The sequence below is a fragment of the Caretta caretta genome, chromosome 5 (assembly GCF_965140235.1).
Source record: "Caretta caretta isolate rCarCar2 chromosome 5, rCarCar1.hap1, whole genome shotgun sequence".
Classification (NCBI taxonomy): Eukaryota; Metazoa; Chordata; order Testudines; family Cheloniidae; genus Caretta; species Caretta caretta.
In genome coordinates, this window is record NC_134210.1 from 137,147,591 (window position 1) to 137,167,472 (window position 19,882).

At 57.8% G+C, this 19,882-nt stretch overlaps 1 protein-coding gene across 2 annotated transcripts in view; it reads left to right on the top strand.

The window, feature by feature from the left end:
* Window positions 1-9,774: 9,774 nt before the first annotated feature.
* Window positions 9,775-19,882, top strand: part of LOC142068326 (class I histocompatibility antigen, F10 alpha chain-like) — a 36,192-nt gene continuing 26,084 nt past the window's right edge. For both annotated transcript variants that reach the window (XR_012668700.1, XM_075128937.1), the window contains exon 1: window positions 9,775-9,906. Coding sequence is in view for 1 of the 2 variants with exons in the window: in XM_075128937.1 (XP_074985038.1) it covers window positions 9,840-9,906 (67 nt within the window). In the remaining variant the exon portion in view is untranslated. The remainder of the gene's footprint in view (window positions 9,907-19,882) is intronic.

Here is a 19,882-nt window from a genome sequence, read left to right on the forward strand (position 1 = left end):
GCAGTGAGGGGGATGGGAGTGAGGCGATGCAATGACGGGGGTGCGGGGGAGGTGAGACGGGAGGGATGCAGTGAGGGGGATGGGGGTGAGGCGATGCAATGACGGGGGTGCGGGGGAGGTGAGACGGGAGGGATGCAGTGAGGGGGATGGGAGTGAGGCGACGCAATGACGGGGGTGCGAGGGAGGTGAGACGGGAGGGATGCAGTGTGGGGGATGGGAGTGAGGTGATGCAATGACGGGGGTGCGGCGGAGGTGAGACGGGAGGGATGCAGTGTGGGGGATGGGAGTGAGGCGATGCAATGACGGGGGTGCGGGGGAGGTGAGACGGGAGGGATGCAGTGAGGAGGATGGGAGTGCAGGCGATGCAATGACGGGGGTGCGGGGGAGGTGAGACGGGAGGGATGCAGTGTGGGGGATGGGAGTGAGGCGATGCAATGACGGTGGTGCAGGAGAGGTGAGACGGGAGGGATGCAGTGAGGGGGATGGGGATGAGGCGATGCAATGACGGGCGTGCGGGGGAGGTGAGACGGGAGGGATGCAGTGAGGGGGATGGGAGTGAGGCATTGCAATGACGGGGGTGCGGGGGAGGTGAGACGGGAGGGATGCAGTGTGGGGGATGGGAGTGAGACGATGCAATGACGGGGGTGCGAGGGAGGTGAGACGGGAGGGATGCAGTGAGGGGGATGGGAGTGAGGCGATGCAATGACGGGGGTGCGGGGGAGGTGAGACGGGAGGGATGCAGTGAGGGGGATGGGGGTGAGGCGATGCAATGATGGGGGTGCGGGGGAGGTGAGACCGGAGGGATGCAGTGAGGGGGATGGGAGTGAGGCGATGCAATGACGGGGGTGCGAGGGAGGTGAGACGGGAGGGATGCAGTGAGGGGGATGGGAGTGAGGCGACGCAATGACGGGGGTGCGGGGGAGGTGAGACGGGAGGGATGCAGTGAGGGGGATGGGAGTGCCGGTGATGCAATGACGGGGGTGCGGGGGATTTGAGACGGGAGGGATGCAGTGAGGGGGACGGGGGTGAGTCGATGCAATGACGGGGGTGCGGGGGAGGTGAGACGGGAGGGATGCAGTGAGGGGGATGGGAGTGAGGCGATGCAATGACGGGGGTGCGGGGGAGGCGAGACAGGAGGGATGCAGTGATTGGAATGGGAGTGAGGCGATGCATTGACGGGGGTGCAAGGGAGGTGAGACGGGAGGGATGCAGTGTGGGGGATGGGAGTGAGGCGATGCAATGACGGGGGTGCGGGGGAGGTGAGACAGGAGGGATGCAGTGATGGGAATGGGAGTGAGGCGATGCATTGACGGGGGTGCAAGGGAGGTGAGACGGGAGGGATGCAGTGAGGGGGATGGGAGTGAGGCGATGCAATGACGGAGGTGCGGGGGAGGTGAGACGGGAGGGATGCAGTGTGGGGGATGGGAGTGAGGCGATGCAATGACGGGGGTGCGGGGGAGGTGAGACGGGAGGGATGCAGTGAGGGGGATTGGAGTGCAGGTGATGCAATGACGGGGGTGCGGGGGAGGTGAGACGGGAGGGATGCAGTGTGGGGGATGGGAGTGATGCGATGCAATGACGGGGGTGCGGGGGAGGTGAGACAGGAGGGATGCAGTGATGGGAATGGGAGTGAGGCGATGCATTGACGGGGGTGCAAGGGAGGTGAGACGGGAGGGATGCAGTGAGGGGGATGGGAGTGAGGCGATGCAATGACGGGGGTGCGGGGGAGGTGAGACGGGAGGGATGCAGTGAGGGGATGGGAGTGCAGGCGATGCAATGACGGGGGTGCGGGGGAGGTGAGACGGGAGGGATGCAGTGAGGGGGATGGGAGTGAGGCGATGCAATGACGGGGGTGCGGGGGAGGTGAGACGGGAGGGATGCAGTGAGGGGGATGGGGGTGAGGCGATGCAATGACGGGGGTGCGGGGGAGGTGAGACGGGAGGGTTGCAGTGAGGGGGATGGGAGTGCAGGTGATGCAATGACGGGGGTGCCGGAGAGGTGAGACGGGAGGGATGCAGTGATGGGGATGGGGGTGAGGCAATGCAATGACGGGGTTGCGGGGGAGAAGAGACGGGAGGGATGCAGTGAGGGGGATGGGGGTGAGGCGATGCAATGACGGGGGTGCGAGGGAGGTGAGACGGGAGGGATGCAGTGAGGGGGATGGGAGTGCAGGTGATACAATGACAGGGGTGCGGGAGAGGTGAGACGGGAGGGATGCAGTGATGGGGATGGGGGTGAGGCGATGCAATGACGGGGGTGCGGGGGAGAAGAGACGGGAGGGATGCAGTGAGGGGGATGGGGGTGAGGCGATGCAATGACGGGGGTGCGAGGGAGGTGAGACGGGAGGGATGCAGTGAGGGGGATGGGGGTGAGGCGATGCAATGACGGGGGTGGAGGAGAGGTGAGACGGGAGGGATGCAGTGGGGGGATGGGAGTGAGGCGATGCAATGAGTGGGGTGCGGGGGAGGTGAGACGGGAGGGACGCAGTGAGGGGGATGGGGGTGAGGCGATGCAATGACGGGGGTGCGGGGGAGGTGAGACGGGAGGGATGCAGTGGGGGATGGGAGTGAGGCGATGCAATGACGGGGGTGCGGGGGAGGTGAGACCGGAGGGATGCAGTGAGGGGATGGGAGTGCAGGCGATGCAATGACGGGGGTGCGGGGGAGGTGATACGGGAGGGATGCAGTGAGGGGGATGGGATGAGGCGATGCAATGATGGGGGCGCGAGGGAGGTGAGACAGGAGGGATGCAGTGAGGGGGATGGGAGTGCAGGCGATGCAATGACGGAGGTGCGGGGGAGGTGAGATGGGAGGGATGCAATGAGGGGGATGGGGGTGAGGCGATGTAATGATGCGGGTGCGGGGGAGGTGAGACGGGAGGGATGCAGTGAGGGGGATGGGAGTGAGGCGATTCAATGACGGGGGTGCGGGGGAGGTGAGACGGGAGGGATGCAGTGAGGGGGATGGGGGTGAGGCGATGAAATGACGGGGGTGCGGGGGAGGTGAGACGGGAGGGATGCAGTGAGGGGGATGGGGGTGAGGCGATGCAATGACGGGGGTGCGGGGGAGGTGAGACGGGAGGGATGCAGTGATGGGGATGGGAGTGAGGCGATGCAATGAAGGGGGTGCGGGGGAGGTGAGACGGAAGGGATGCAGTGAGGGGATGGGCGTGCAGGCGATGCAATGACGGGGGTGCGGGGGAGGTGATACGGGAGGGATGCAGTGAGGGGGATGGGAGTGAGGCGATGCAATGACGGGGGTGCGAGGGAGGTGAGACGGGAGGGATGCAATGAGGGGAATGGGAGTGAGACGATGCAATCACGGGGGTGCGAGGGAGGTGAGACGGGAGGGATGCAGTGAGGGGGATGGGAGTGCAGGCGATGCAATGACGGGGGTGCGGGGGAGGTGAGACGGGAGGGATGCAGTGAGGGGGATGGGAGTGAGACGATGCGATGACGGGGGTGCGGGGGAGGTGAGACGGAAGGGATGCAATGACGGGGATGGGGGTGAGGCGATGCGATGATGCGGGTGCGGGGGAGGTGAGACGGGAGGGATGCAGTGAGGGGGATGGGAGTGATGCGATGCAATGACGGGGGTGCGGGGGAGGTGAGACGGGAGGGATGCAGTGAGGGGGATGGGAGTGAGGCGATGCAATGACGGGGGTGCGGGGGAGGTGAGACGGGAGGGATGCAGTGTGGGGGATGGGAGTGAGGCGATGCAATGACGGGGGTGCGGGGGAGGTGAGACGGGAGGGATGCAGTGAGGGGGATGGGAGTGCAGGTGATGCAATGACGGGGGTGCGGGGGAGGTGAGACGGGAGGGATGCAGTGTGGGGGATGGGAGTGATGCGATGCAATGACGGGGGTGCGGGGGAGGTGAGACAGGAGGGATGCAGTGATGGGAATGGGAGTGAGGCGATGCATTGACGGGGGTGCAAGGGAGGTGAGACGGGAGGGATGCAGTGAGGGGGATGGGAGTGAGGCGATGCAATGACGGGGGTGCGGGGGAGGTGAGACGGGAGGGATGCAGTGAGGGGATGGGAGTGCAGGCGATGCAATGACGGGGGTGCGGGGGAGGTGAGACGGGAGGGATGCAGTGAGGGGGATGGGAGTGCAGGTGATGCAATGACGGGGGTGCGAGGGAGGTGAGACGGGAGGGATGCAGTGAGGGGGATGGGAGTGAGGCGATGCAATGACGGGGGTGCGGGGGAGGTGAGACGGGAGGGATGCAGTGAGGGGGACGGGGGTGAGGCTATGCAATGATGGGGGTGCGGGGGAGGTGAGACGGGAGGGATGCAGTGAGGGGGACGGGGGTGTGGCGATGCAATGACGGGGGTGCGGGGGAGGTGAGACGGGAGGGATGCAGTGAGGGGGATGGGAGTGAGGCGATGCAATGACGGGGGTGCGAGGGAGGTGAGACGGGAGGGATGCAGTGAGGGGGATGGGAGTGCAGGTGATGCAATGACGGGGGTGCGGGGGAGGTGAGACGGGAGGTGTGACGAAGTGGGACTGTTCTTAATGTTTCCTCTGAATAGTGTGGGGGTGCCTCAGTTTCCCCTAGGCAGTTCTTAAGTCTCTAGGGGGTGGGGTAAGGGTGTATGATCATTGCAGAGCCCTAGAGGGCAGGTGTGTGCAGGAGTCTGGACACAGAGAATGGCCGACACCCTGTTTCCTGGCAACTGATGGCCTGGGCCCTTCCCCCCTGCAAGGTGAGAGCTGAAGGGTTGGAGAACAAAGGAATCAGGTGACCACCTGGCCCGGGAAAGGAACAAAGCCCAGAGGAGGAGGGGCTGGAGGGGGTTTTCAGTTTGGGGCTGGCTGGGACATGGAGTGAAGTGCAGACGTGGTTGTCTGGCTCACTGCCCCCCAGAATGGACCCAGCTGAGGGGTCCCATTCTCTGCACCTGCAAGCTCTGTTTTAGACCATGTTCCTGTCGTCTAATAAACCTTCTGTTTTACTGGCTGTCTGAGAGTCACGTCTGACTGCGAAGTTGGGGTGCAGGACCCTCTGGCTTCCCCAGGAGCCCCGCCTGAGCGGACTCGCTGTGGGAAGCGCACGGAGGGGCAGAGGATGCTGAATGCTCCGAGGTCAGACCCAGGAAGGTGGAAGCTGAGTGAGCTGTGTGTCCTGAAGACAGGCTGCTCACAGAAATGCGACTACCCCAGAGTCCTGACTGACTTCATGGGGAGCAGTTCCAGAGCATCGCCCAGGGACTCCGTGACAGGAGGGATGCAGTGAGGGGGACAGGGGTGAGGCGATGCAATGATGGGGGTGCGGGGGAGGTGAGACGGGAGGGATGCAGTGAGGGGGATGGGGGTGAGGCGATGCAATGACGGGGGTGCAGGGGAGGTGAGACGGGAGGGATGCAGTGAGGGGATGGGAGTGAGGCGATGCAATGACGGGGGTGCGGGGGAGGTGAGACGGGAGGGATGCAGTGAGGGGGATGGGGGTGAGGCGATGCAATGACGGGGGTGCGGGGGAGGTGAGACGGGAGGGATGCAGTGAGGAGGATGGGAGTGTTGGCGATGCAATGACGGGGGTGCGGGGGAGGTGAGACGGGAGGGATGCAGTGAGGGGGATGGGAGTGCAGGTGATGCAATGACGGGGGTGCGGGGGAGGTGAGACGGGAGGGATGCAGTGAGGGGGATGGGAGTGAGGCGATGTAATGACGGGGGTGCGGGGGAGGTGCGCACCACGGGACCCCTCAACAGCCACCTGCTGAGTGCTTGAGTGGTGCTAATTGCTCCCCTGCCCTGACCTAGCCAATGGGACCTGTGCCTGAGGGCGGGCGGAGGGAGGGAGGGGGGGCCGCATGACTCCCACCCCCAGCAGCCCGAAGGCTGGGAGCCGGACGTGCTGCTTGGTGCGGTGGCTAGCGGGGAGCCTGACAGCCCAGCTGTGGTGCTGTGCGAACCGGACATTTAACTGCCCCGTCAGCTGTGCTGACTGGAGCCACCAGGATCCCTTTTGGACTGGGTGTTCCAGTCCGACCAAAACCAGGCACCCTAACTAACACCCACAGTGACTGTACTCGCAAAAAGAAACGGAGGACTTGTGGCACCTTAGAGACTAACCAATTTATTTGAGCATAAGCTTTCGTGAGCTACAGCTCACTTCAGAGGCTCGTTCACCTGCACATCCACCAATGTGATCTATGCCATCATGTGCCAGCAATGCCCCTCTGCCATGTACATTGGACAAACTGGACAGTCTCTACGTAAAAGAATAAATGGACACGAATCAGATGTCAAGAATTATAACATTCAAAAACCAGTCAGAGAACACTGCAATCTCGCTGGTCACTCGATTACAGACCTAAAAGTTGTAATTCTTCAACAAAAAAACTTCAAAAACAGACTCCAACGAGAGACTGCTCAGCCTTGGTACCTCCTCTCCCCGCAAGAGGAGGAGACGTACCAAAAATAGTTCCCAGAAATGATGTAAACAGCCCAGTGACTTACAAAAGCAGAGAACATAAAGGGGTTAGGTCATCGTCTGCCTGTGCGTAGATCAGGGGGTGGAGCCAGGACTCCTGGGTTCTCTCCCTTGCTCCGGGAGAGAAGTGGGGTCTAGTGGGGTAGAGCAGGGGGCTGGACCCAGGACTCCTGGGTTCTCTCCCTTGCTCTGGGAGGAAAGTGGGGTCGAGTGGGGTAGAGCTGGGTGCTGGAGCCAGGACTCCTGGGTTCTCTCCCTTGCTCCGGGAGAGAAGTGGGGTCTAGTGGGTAGATCGGGGGCTGGAGCCAGGACTCCTGGGTTCTCTCCCTTGCTCCGGGAGAGAAGTGGGGTCTAGTGGGGTAGAGCAGGGGGCTGGAGCCAGGACTCCTGGGTTCTCTCCCTTGCTCTGGGAGGAAAGTGGGGTCGAGTGGGGTAGAGCAGGGGGCTGGACCCGGGACTCCTGGGTTCTCTCCCTTGCTCTGGGAGGGAAGTGGGGTTGAGTGGGGAGAGCAGGGGGCTGGAGCCAGGACTCCTGGGTTCTCTCCCTTGCTCTGGGAGGGAAGTGGGGTCTAGTGGTGTAGAGCAGGGGACTGGAGCCAGGACTCCTGGGTTCTCTCCCTTGCTCCGGGAGAGAAGTGAGGTCTAGTGGGGTAGAGCAGGGGGCTGGACCCAGGACTCCTGGGTTCTCTACCTTGCTCTCGGAGGGAAGTGAGGTCTAGTGGGGTAGACCAGGGGGCTGGAGCCAGGACTCCTGGGTTCTCTACCTTGCTCTCGGAGGGAAGTGAGGTCTAGTGGGGTAGACCAGGGGGCTGGAGCCAGGACTCCTGGGTTCTCTACCTTGCTCTGGGAGGGAAGTGGGGTCGAGTGGGGTGGAGCAGGGGGCTGGAGCCAGGACTCCTGGGTTCTCTCCCTTGCTCCGGGAGAGAAGTGGGGTTGAGTGGGGTAGAGCAGGGGGCTGGAGCCAGGACTCCTGGGTTCTCTCCCTTGCTCTGGGAGGGAAGTGGGGTTGAGTGGGGTAGAACAGGGGGCTGGAGCCAGGACTCCTGGGTTCTCTCCCTTGCTCCGGGAGAGAAGTGGGGCCTAGTGGGTTAGAGCAGGGGGCTGGAGCCAGGACTCCTGGGTTCTCTCTCTTGCTCCGGGAGAGAAGTGGGGTCTAGTGGGTAGATCGGGGGCTGGACCCAGGACTCCTGGGTTCTCTCCCTTGCTCTGGGAGGGAAGTGGGGTTGAGTGGGGTAGAGCAGGGGGCTGGAGCCAGGACTCCTGGGTTCTCTCCCTTGCTCTGGGAGGGAAGTGGGGTCGAGTGGAGTAGAGCAGGGGGCTGGAGCCAGGACTCCTGGGTTCTCTCCCTTGCTCCGGGAGAGAAGTGGGGCCTAGTGGGTTAGAGCAGGGGGCTGGAGCCAGGACTCCTGGGTTCTCTACCTTGCTCTCGGAGGGAAGTGGGGTCGAGTGGGGTGGAGCAGGGGGCTGGAGCCAGGACTCCTGGGTTCTCTCCCTTGCTCTGGGAGGGAAGTGGGGTCGAGTGGGGTAGAGCAGGGGGCTGGACCGAGGACTCCTGGGTTCTCTCCCTTGCTCTGGGAGGGAAGTGGGGTTGAGTGGGGTAGAGCAGGGGGCTGGAGCCAGGACTCCTGGGTTCTCTCCCTTGCTCCGGGAGAGAAGTGGGGTCTAGTGGGGTAGAGCAGGGGGCTGGAGCCAGGACTCCTGGGTTCTCTCTCTTGCTCCGGGAGAGAAGTGGGGTCTAGTGGGTAGATCGGGGGCTGGACCCAGGACTCCTGGGTTCTCTCCCTTGCTCTGGGAGGGAAGTGGGGTTGAGTGGGGTAGAGCAGGGGGCTGGAGCCAGGACTCCTGGGTTCTCTCCCTTGCTCTGGGAGGGAAGTGGGGTCGAGTGGAGTAGAGCAGGGGGCTGGAGCCAGGACTCCTGGGTTCTCTCCCTTGCTCCGGGAGAGAAGTGGGGCCTAGTGGGTTAGAGCAGGGGGCTGGAGCCAGGACTCCTGGGTTCTCTCTCTTGCTCAGGGAGAGAAGTGGGGTCTAGTGGGTAGATCGGGGGCTGGACCCAGGACTCCTGGGTTCTCTCCCTTGCTCTGGGAGGGAAGAGGGGTTGAGTGGGGTAGAGCAGGGGGCTGGAGCCAGGACTCCTGGGTTCTCTCCCTTGCTCTGGGAGGGAAGTGGGGTCGAGTGGGGTAGAGCAGGGGGCTGGAGCCAGGACTCCTGGGTTCTCTCCCTTGCTCTGGGAGGGAAGTGGGGTCGAGTGGGGTAGAGCAGGGGGCTGGAGCCAGGACTCTGCATTCTCTACCTTGCTCTGGGAGGGAAGTGGGGTCGAGTGGAGTAGAGCAGGGGGCTGGAGCCAGGACTCCTGGGTTCTCTCCCTTGCTCCGGGAGAGAAGTGGGGCCTAGTGGGTTAGAGCAGGGGGCTGGAGCCAGGACTCCTGGGTTCTCTACCTTGCTCTCGGAGGGAAGTGAGGTCTAGTGGGGTAGACCAGGGGGCTGGAGCCAGGACTCCTGGGTTCTCTACCTTGCTCTCGGAGGGAAGTGAGGTCTAGTGGGGTAGAGCAGGGGGCTGGAGCCAGGACTCCTGGGTTCTCTCCCTTGCTCCGGGAGAGAAGTAGGGTCGAGTGGGGTAGAGCAGGGGGCTGGAGCCAGGACTCCTGGGTTCTCTCCCTTGCTCTGGGAGGGAAGTGGGGTCGAGTGGGGTAGAGCAGGGGGCTGGAGCCAGTACTCCTGGGTTCTCTCCCTATACTTATGGCTTCCATGGCAAATCACCGGCCTCTCTTTGTGCCTCTCTCCCGGGCCCCAGGCTGGGGGCAGGACGCTGTGGCGGGGCCGGGGGCACTGGGGGGTCACCCAGCGCCAGGGAAGGGCTCAGTTCAGGCCGTGCCGAAGTCCCTCCTGCGACAGACAAGGTCCCAGCAGTGGCGGGGAGGTCTCAGGCCGGGGGCTGCGGGGGTCAGAGTAGAGGGGCGCACGGGGCTGGGGTGCACAGGAGCAATGGGGGGGGGCTGAGAGCCCCTGGGCTGCGCTGTGACCCCTGTGTGATGGGCCGGCTGGCCCCAGGACCCCTCCCGGAGAGAATCCTGCAGAGCAGGGCCCGGCCACGGGCCGAGCATCGCTGGGCTGGGCTGGGCTGGGCCGTAATTGCCGCTCCGGTCGTTACAGCCCCGGGGCCCAGTTCTCCGCGGCGCCAACCCGCCCCCTGCCGGCCAGACTCGCTCCCCCTGCGCCCGCCTGCCCAGGCCGCGTCTGCCCAGCGACCGATGACGGAAGCGGGTCTCCGCGACGCTATTGGTGGGATGTTCCCCTCTCAGCCAATCCCTGCAGACTGGAGGCTCTCACGGCCCGGAGCTGGCTCAGCGCCCGGGGAACTCCCGGGTCCCGGCGCCGCGTCCGGCCGCGCAGCTCGGGGGGTCCGGGATGGCCCTGGCGCTGCGCCTGCTGCTGCTGCTGCTGGGGGCCGCTGCCCTGCCGGGGGGCCGCTCCCGTGAGTGTCGGGGGGAGACCCTGGGCCGGGGGAGGGGGGAGCTGGGTGTCGGGGGGGGCAGCCGGGCCGGGGGGGGCGGGGAGGGGGGAGCTGGGTGTCGGGGGGGGGCAGCCGGGCCGGGGGGGCGGGGAGGGGGGAGCTGGGTGTCGGGGGGGGGGGGCAGCCGGGCCGGGGGGGGTGCCGGGGGGGCAGTTCTGGGCTCTGCGTTCAGAGGTGTTGGGAGACCCCCCCGCGCCCCCCCGGCACTGAGTGGTCGCTGACAGGGATCGGTGACGTTGCTATAGTGACCGGGGGGGGGTCCTGGCCCCCTTGTGCCCGGCGCTGCCGGGGGCTGCGGGGACAATGTGCCGTGGGGGGCTGAGCGCCCCTGACCCGAGCGGTGACCCCGGCATCCAACGCCGACTGCCCCCAGCCGGGGGTGCGGCCCCGCTCGGACCGGCACCCATGGGTGCTGCACCCGCCGACAAGCCCCTCGCGGCCCCGTGAGGCTCCCGGGCTGCGGGGAGTCCCCGGGGCCAGGCGCTGCCCAGGCCGGGTCTGTGCCGCGTCTCCGGGCCGGCGGGGCTCTCAGACCCGCGTCCTGTGGGCAGAGCCGGGCTGACAGAGCGGGGTAAATTGACCCCCCATGGCTCAGGGTTCAGTGACGGGACCCTCTGGCCGTTCACGGCTCCCAGAAGGTGCTTCAGTTTGACCCCCGGGGCCTGGACTCCTGAGCCTGGCTTGTCCTCGGCTACGTGGGGCTGAGCTGTGTCCGCCCCCGTCTCCTCGCACCCCCAGTCAGCCATGGGCCTGGGCGGCGGGTGGGTGGGTGTGGGGCCCCCTCTTTAGGGAAGGCGAGCCCCCAGCCTGCCCCTTCTGCTTGTGTCCCTCTCCCAGCGGCCGGGGCCACGAGTCCCCCTCGGCCGGAGGAGTCCGGGGCCAGCCCACGCCCTGAGTGTCCGCCTTGCCCCCCACCCCACCTGCCTGGAGCTGCCCCGGGCCAGCCAAGCAGCAACTCCCCTCCCAGACCCCAACCGCTGAAGCCCCTCGCTCTCCTCCGGCAGAAGCATTTGCTGTGCCCCATGCAGGTTCCCGGGCAGCCGAGGAGGCTGGGTTTGCTGCTTGGCTTCCGGGAGTCCAGGGAGGTCACTGATGAACCCAGGAAGCTGAAGAGCACATCCAGCCTTCTCAGCTCCCCGGCATTGCAGGGGGGATAATAAAGCAAAAACTTCCCTCCACAATCCTGCAACTGGGGGTCTGGCGGCAGCGGCAGGGGAAGGCGGGGCCTCCACTGGCCTGATATACCCGCCACGCCTGCCCATGGCAATGGGTCTCATCTGTCCTGGATGCACATCTTTAGAGGTGTCATCCTAGGGAAGAGATGTTAACCCCCTTTCTGTCTCTGGCTGCATGTTGATGCCATGGGGGGGGACACGACTTTGGAGCCCCTGGAAATGTGCATTAATCAGGTCTTAGTTTGGGCGTGAGCTCCCGTTGCAGAGAACAGAACAGGTGCTGCGTTTGTGCCGTTAGGATGTCCTGTAGCTGCCGGATAAAGAGCTTCTGGATCCCATTGAGGGTGGGATGAGGAGAGGGGAAGGCACATCCTGCTTTTTCAGGCATGGATTTGAATCTTCTTTGTTCTCCATGAGGCAGGGGCAACAACCCAAACCTCCACAGAGGCTGGGCAGGGGCAGGACATCAGCTTGGAGGGGAGGGGTGGGTGGGGCAGTGACATCACAAAGGCCTTTTGCAGGAACTCAGCCCATTGGGCAAAGGTGGTGGGGAGGGTGTGACCTCACAGAGAGACCCCGACATCAGCCAGGCAGGGCCGATTGAGCTGGGTGAGGCTGTGGGGTGGGGTTGGGGTATGTTCGAAGTGGTTTAAGGTGCATTGGTGCCCTCGTGTCGCCTCAGTAACAGGCTTGGTTTGACGTAAACAGGATTAGGCCCCAGTGCAGCCTGGCCCTACAGGGTCAAGTCATGTCAGGGACCAGGAAGGAAAGCAGAGAAGTGGGGGAGTATGTGTCGGGTTATCCCTGCAGCAATGAGGCAGGAGGCCGTCGTGTCAGGAGGTCACACCCAGAACTGGTGTAACTCCAGTGGTGCAAAGGTTTGGCCTGGGGCCTGCAGGGCTGGGTGTGTGTGCGTGGGCAGAGGAGGACGTTGATGAGGATCAGAGAGAGTCTGGGGCAAGCTGACATTCTCACTGGCTGGTTTGGCTTTTTTAATGCGTTACATCCAGCACCAACTGCGGTGGGTGCCTGGCTGGGCCTTCGTTGAAAGAAAAATCCTCTGTGCCCATTACATTAGAGGTGACCTGAGAAGGGGGAAATAGGGTGTCCATTTCTGTTGCTGCCTAAGGGATAGCAAAGGCTCGAAAGGGTTTTTTCCCCTCCTTGTTTTCTTGTAAGCATCATCTGCCCTGTTTTGCTGGAGGTCTGCTTGGAGCAGCAGAGACCTGGGGTGGGAACTCTCAGCCCTCAAATGGAGGGCCACTGGGTGTAGAATCTTTACCAAGGACAGCTTTTCTTTCTTCTGCTCGACAGGTGTTTGGTTGGGTAGGGCCTTTTCTACACTTCAAACTTGCTCTGGTTTAATTAAACTGGTGCAGATAAATCAGTGCAAACCCCTTTGTGGGCCCTCTTATTTTGGTATCACTGTGGCCTTTTTTAGTTTAGCTTAAACTGATTCCCAGCAACTTAACCTGAACTGAAAAAAGCTTCTGTTACATCAGAATACAAGTGTCCACGTGGGGCTTTGTGCCGGTTTAGCTGAATCAGTTGAGTTTAGTTACACTGGTGCAACTCTCCATGTGGACACGGCCCAACCGACTTAAGGTAAACAGAAAAAAAGCCACTCTTAGGCTAAGTCTACAGTAGACGGCGCAAAGTGCTGCCATGGGAGCTCTCCTGTGGCCGCGCTTTGAACTGTCAGTGTGGTGATCCGCGAGCGCTGTGGAGAGAGCTCTCCCAGCGCTCCTGGTAAACCAGGTTGACGAGGGGAATAGCTCCGAGCGCTGGGAGCCTGTCTACATTGGCGCTTTACAGCGCTCTAACTTGCTGTGCTCCGTGGGGGGGCGGTAATTTTTCACACACACACACACACCGCCGAGCCAGCAAGTTAGAGCGCTGTGAACTGCGTGTAGACAAGCGCTTAAACTGGAAAAGGAGGGTCCACAGAGCCTCTTGCATTGGTTTAACTAAACCAGTTTAACTCACACCTTAACTTAACTGGTGTGAAACTTAACTTAACACACTTAACTGGTGTGAAATTGTGGGTAGAGAAGGCCACGGTTTGAACAATGAAGTTTAAACAGTTGGAATAAACTTTTTAGGGCTGTTTTACATGCAGGGTTTGTACTCTTTTTACACCAATCACTTAGGCTGTGTCTACGGTGCACACCTTACAGCGGCCCAGCTGGGCCGCTACGGCCATGCCGCTGTAAGGCACGCAGTGAGGCTGCTCTTTGTTGGCAGGAAAGAGCTCTCCCGCTGACAAAATAAAACCACCCCCAATGAGGGGCAGTAGCTTTGTTGTTGGGAGAGCGTCTCCCTCCCACAAAGCGCTGTCCCTACCGGTGCTTTTCATCGGTAAAACTTTTGTGGGTTGGGTTGTGTGTTTTTTCACACCCACCGATGAAAGTGCAGTGTGGACGTAGCCTTAGTGTGGACACAGTTGTACTCAAGGCTTTAATTGTCATAGGAGTATTTCCCGGAGCCCCCAGGCCTCCCCCACATTCAACAGCATCAGGCTGGAGTCAAGGTTTGAAAATATTTACTGGCGCTCCGCTCCTGCTGACTGTAAACCCTGGTTATACAGATACAGATTATTCCCCTACGTTTACTGGTGTAAAGCATGGCTGTACCGATAGCACTGCACTTGCCGTAGGGATTTTAATTATTTTGAGGAACTAAAACTCTTTTGGTATTGAACCGATTTAACTATTTGGGTGAAAAGAAACAAACAACCCAAGTCAGTAGTTAAAGCCGAAGAAAAACGGTGTGGAGCTGGCCTCGGCATTGGGTTGCCAACCCTCCAGGAATGTCCTGGTGTCTCCAGGAATTAAAGGTTAATTTGCAATTAAAGAGCGTGTCCTGGGATGAAACCTCCAGGAATGTGTCCAACCAGAACTGACCATTACGATGAGTGTAATGTGTTCGGGGCAGGGACTGTCCCTTGCTCTGTCTGCACAGCCCCAGCCCCAGCATGGTTAAAGCTGGGCTGTGCTACCATGACATGAAATAATAATTCCTTCCCCTCTCATGTTCTCGGGTTACACGCCCGCCCCTCAAGTTCTCCAGCTCACTGTCGAGTCTTTCACGAAAAACAGGGCCAACAAGACGGGCCTTTCTAGTGGGAAAAGCAAGCCAATTTAAAAAGTAAAGCTCCCTGCTATCCTCATCTTCAGCGTTATTTATTATTGTTTTATGGCGGCACCCAGGCACCCGAGTCCTGGACCCCACCGTGCCAGGCGCTGTACAGATACACTCCGATGGGACCATATTTTGTTTTGTAAGGCAGATGGGGGATTATAAGGAGACCGCACTGACCAGAGTGACAGGCTGTGGTTTCAGAGCACCAGTGGTCTAATGGTTATCCAGGTTTTTAGGCATCCTGCCAGAGGAGAGTGTTGAGGAGGGTGTGGAGGATAATGAGGTAGTTTTGCAGACATTTACCAGGAGCTCCTCCGAGGCATGAGGGGGTAGCATGGGACACGGCACAAAGGGGCTTGTGTGAAAATTTAACAAGTGGGTGATGGAGGCTGGGATCATGTGGCGTTGAGAGTTGACATTTCGGTAGCGAATGAGAGATGACAGGTCTGTTGGGGATAGGCTATGAAGGGCCTCACAGCTGAAAATAGGCAGCTTCTATTTGATGAGAAGGAGGAGCCAGTGGAGAGAGGCAAAGAGAGAAATGACATGGTCAGATCAAGGAGCTGGGAAACGATCTTTTCAGCATCTTCTGAAGGGATCTGAGTGGGCTATAGCTGTGGGAGTGGATAGGAAAGGCAGTGTCTTAAAGATGCTCTGCAGAAAGAGTCAGCAAGATTTAGATATAACCTGGATGTGAGGACCTAGAGAGAGCTCCAAGTCAAAGATGACACCCAGGTTACAGTCTTGAGTGGCAGGCAGGATGGTGGCGTCGTCCACAGTGACTGACAAAGGAGGTAGAAGGGAGGTCTTGGGAGGAAGATTGGGAACTCTGTTTTAACCACATTGAGCTTGAGCTGATGACGAGAAAGCCACAAGGAGATGTCAGAGAGACAGGCCAAGATTTTAGTTTGTGCTGAAAGAGACAGATCTGAAGTGGATAGGTAGATCTGTGAGTCATCAGCATGGAGATGGTAGTTGAATTTGTGTTTGCAGATGGCTTTGCCCAGAGATAAGGTGTAGAGGGAGAAGAGAAGGGACCATGACAGAACCCCACAGAAAGCTGGAGGGGGATGAGGAAGATCCTCTGACGGACATGGTGAAGGAGTGATTAGAGAGGTCAGAGTAGACCCAGGCGGGGACAGAGATAAAGAAGCCAAGGGGGACAAGGTATCAAGAAGAGCCTGGTAAATGGTGTCAGAGGCGGCTGGCAAGCCAAAGAGGGTGAGGATGGAGCACTGATTTTGAGTGTTAGTTAGGAAGAGTCATTAGAGACTTTGGCAGGAGCGATTTCCCTGAAGTGCAAGGGGTGGAAGCCGGGGTGGGGAGGGTCTTGGAGGGAATGGAGGACAGGAACTCCAGACAGCGATTGCTGAGGCACATTCAATGAGTTGAGAGATGAAAGGGAGGTGGGGCTGTAGCTGGAGAGGCAAACCGAGTCAAGGGTCTTTACAATGGAAGGTGCTGAAGTGTGTTCATATTGTGAGGGGGAAAGAGCCAGAGGAGAGTGAGAGGTTAAAGAGAAGAGTAAGGGAGGGAGGAGAGCGGGTGTGAGGGAGATCAGGAGATGGGATGGGGTCTGTGGGGTGAGTGGAGGGGTTAGGAGGAGAGCAGATGGAAAAATGTCCACATCTGCAAGGGAGAGGGAGGTAGGAATTGAAGGAAGGGAAGGAGAGGGGAGGAGGACTATCATGTTTTATTGTCATGGATCCACATGACTGGTGTTGTCACACATAAGAACAGCCATACTGGGTCAGACCAAAGGTCCGTTTAGCTCAGTATCCTGTCTTCCGACAGTGGCCAATGCCAGGTGCCCCAGAGGGAATGAACAGAGCATGTAATCATCAAGTCATCCATCCCCTGTTGCCCATAGGGACACCATTCCTGCCCATCCTGGCTAATAGCCATCGATGGACCTATCCTCCCTGAATTAATCTAGTTCTCTTCTGAACCCTGTTAAACCCTTGGTCTTCACGACATCCTCTGGGAAGGAGTTCCACAGGTTGACACTGTGTTGTTTGAAGAAATACTTTCTTTTGTTTGTTTTAAACCTGCTGCCTATTACTTTCATTTGGTGACCGCTAGTTCCTATGTTATAAGAAGGAGTAAATAACACTTCCTTATTTACTTTCTCCACATCAGTCATGGTTTTATAGACCTTTATTATATCCCCCCTTAGTTGTCTCTTTTCCAAGCTGAAAAGTTCCAGTCTCATTAATCTCTCCTCATACAGAAGCCATTCCATATCCCTAATTATTTTTGTTGCCCTTTTCCAATTCCGATATGTCTTTTTTGAGATGGGGCGGCCACATCTGCACGCAGTATGCAAGATTTACCATGGATTTATTACTCCTGTTGGAATTCTGCAGTTGTTGCATTTGGAGCTGTAGTAAAATTGCAGAATTCCAACAGGAGTAAAAATTTATGTAGTGGCAATATGATATTTTCTGTCTTATTATCTATCCCTTTCTTAATGATTCCCAACTTCCGTTCGCTTTTTTGACTGTTGCTGCACATTGAGTGGATGTTTTCAGAGAACTATCCACAATGGCTCCAAGATCTCTTTCTTGTGTGGTAACAGCTAATTTAGACCCTGTCATTTGATATGTATAGTTGGGATTATGTTTTCCAATGTGCATTACTTTGCAATTCCCAGCACTGATCTTCATCTGCCATTTTGTTGCCCAGTCACCCAGTTTTGAGAGATCCTTTTGTAGTTCTTTGCAGTCTGCCTGGGACTTAACTTTCTTGAGTAGTTTTGTATCATCTGCAAATTTTGCCACCTCAGCGTTTACCCCTTTTCCTAGATCATTTATGAATATGTTGAATAGAACTCGTCCCAGTACAGGCTCCTGGTAGGGCACCACTATTTACCTCTCTCCATTCTGAAAACTGACCATTTATTCCTGCCCTTTGTTTCCTATCTTTTAAGCAGTTACTGGTCGGTGAGAGGACCTTCCCTCTTATCCCATGACAGCTTACTTTGCTTAAGAACCTTTGCTGAGGGACCTTGTCAAAGACTTTCTGAAAATCCAAGTACACTATATCCACTGGATCCCCCTTGTCCACATGCTTGTTGACCCACTCAAAGAATTCTAGTAGATTGGTGAGGCATGATTTCCCTTTACAAAAACCGTGTTGACTCTTTCCCAACAAATTATGTTCATCTATGCGTTTTACAATTTTGCTCTTTACTGGAGTTTCAACCAGTTTGCCCTGTTCTGAAGTAAGGCGTACTGGCCTGGAATTGCCAGGATCACCTCTGGAGCCCTTTTTGAAAGTTGGCGTCCCGTTAGCTATCCTCTAGTCATTTGGTACAGAATCTGATTTAAATGATAGGTTACAGACTACGGTTAGTAGTTCTGCAATTTCACATTTGAGTTCCTTCAGAACTCTTGGATGAATGTCAGCTGGTCCTGGTGACTTATTGCTGTTTAGTTTATCAATTTGTTCCAAATGACACCTCAATCTGGGACAGTTCCTCAGATTTGTCACCTAAAAGGAATGGCTCAAGTTTGGGAATCTCCCTCACATCCTCAGCTGTGAAGACTGATGGAAAGAATTCATTTTGTTTCTCCGCAATGGCCTTATCGTCCTTGAGTGCTCCTTTAGCATCTTGACCGTCCAGTGGCCCCACTGGTTGTTTAACCGGCTTCCTGCTTCCGATGTACTTAAAACAAGAAATGCTTTTAGTTTTGGAGTCTTTGGCCAGCTGTTCCTCAAATTCTGTTTTGGCCTTCCTCATTGTATTTTACTCTTCCTTTGCCAGAGTTTATGCTTCTTTCTATTTTCCACACTGGGATTTAACTTCCACTTTTTAAAGGATGCCTTTTTGCCTCTCACTGCTTCTTTTACTGTGTTGTTTAGCCAGGTTGGCACTACTTGGTTCTCTTACTATGTTTTTTTAAATTAATTTGTGGTATACATTTAAGTGGAGCTTCTATTATGGTGTCTTGAAAAAGTTTCCATGCAGCTTGCAGGGGTTTTACTTTTGGCGCTGTGTCTTTTAATTTCTGTTTAACTAACACAGCTCTGGAACAGTTCCTGGGGGGACCCATCGAGGTGGATTTGATTTAAATCCTGATTTAAATCACTAGTCAGGAGGACTCGATTTAATCATGGTTTTCTACATAAAAGTGCATTCTTGTTGGTTGTTATAACCTTAATACATATTCCACAAGACTCAGAGAGAGATGTAGGTTTCATCTTTAGAAGGTACACACTATACATTTTCAAACAGTGATTTATTTTGAAAATGTTTCAGATTAGTTTTACAGCAGTTAAGGTTTGACCCTGGTACTGAGTATTGAGACTATTTGGAAGAAAATGAGCGAGAGACAGTGCTTGTCCCATTCGTGTTTTTTAATGTTTGTAATTTAACTCTGTCACTGCATATTTCTCTGTTTTAAGATCTCGCTCAGTTTAGCCCACTAAAGCTAATGCCAAAATAAATTTGTTAGTCTCTGAGGTGCCACAAGGACTCCTCGTTGTTTTTGCTGATACAGACTAACACGGCTACCACTCTGAAACAGGATCAGTGTGGACATTGCTCCACCCATCAAGACTCAGGTTAACAATTTTACCTTCTAGACTTTTTGCACACGGCTCAATTTCCCTTTCATACACTATCCAGGAATTTGCCTGCAACATCTGCTCTGTTGGGTGGACTGTATCCTGGTCTTAATGACTGAACCATGTTAATGAAGTGTGGGTTCTCAATCATGTGGAAAGGAGAGTTTGTTGCATAAACAAACTGGGTAATGTTTTCATCAATTACCTCTTTTTGTAATCTACTGGTTCTTCTCACAAATTTATGTATGGTGGTTTCTGGATGATGGAGATCTTTTTTTCTTTTTGCTACAGGTGATACACTGTGGCTATGTGACATACATGATGTGACTGAAACACTGTCATTGGCAGATAACTCTGAAACTATAGAAAATGATGGTGATCTTGAAGGTGGATAGTGTTCAGAATCCCGTATGTTGAGGATGGAGGAACCATCTAGGGCGGGGGCGGGCAAACTTTTTGGCCTGAGGGCCGCATCGGGTTTCGGAAATTCTATGGAGGGCTGGTTAAGGGAGGCTGTGCCTCCCCAAACAGCCAGGTGTGGGCCGGCCCCTGCCCCATCCAAACCCCCTGTTCCCTGCTGGCAACCCCGGGACCCCTCCCCATTCAATCACCCCTTCTCCCTGTTCCCTGACTGCCCCGGAACCCCTGCCCCCCGCCGCCCCGTCCAACCCCCCGCTCCTTCCTGACTGCCCCCCCAGGACCTCTGCCTCCATTCAACTCCCCTCTTTCCCACCCTCTGACCGCCCCGACCCCAGCCACAGCCCCGAACTCCCCTGCCCTCTATCCAGCGCCCACCCTCCCTGCCCCCTTGCCGCACTGCCTGGAGCACCGGTGGCTGGCGGTACTACAGCTGAGCTGCCCGGCTGGAGCTAGCCATGCACCGCACAGCACGAGCCCCAGGTCCAGCCGGGCTCTGCAGCTGCACTGCCCCCGGAGCTCACAGCCCCGCCGCCCAGAGCATTGACCAGCGGCAGAGTGAGCTGCGGCTGCGGGGCAGGGGGAAGAGCAGGGGAGGGCCAGGGGCTAGTCTCTTGGGCCAGGAGCTCAGGGGC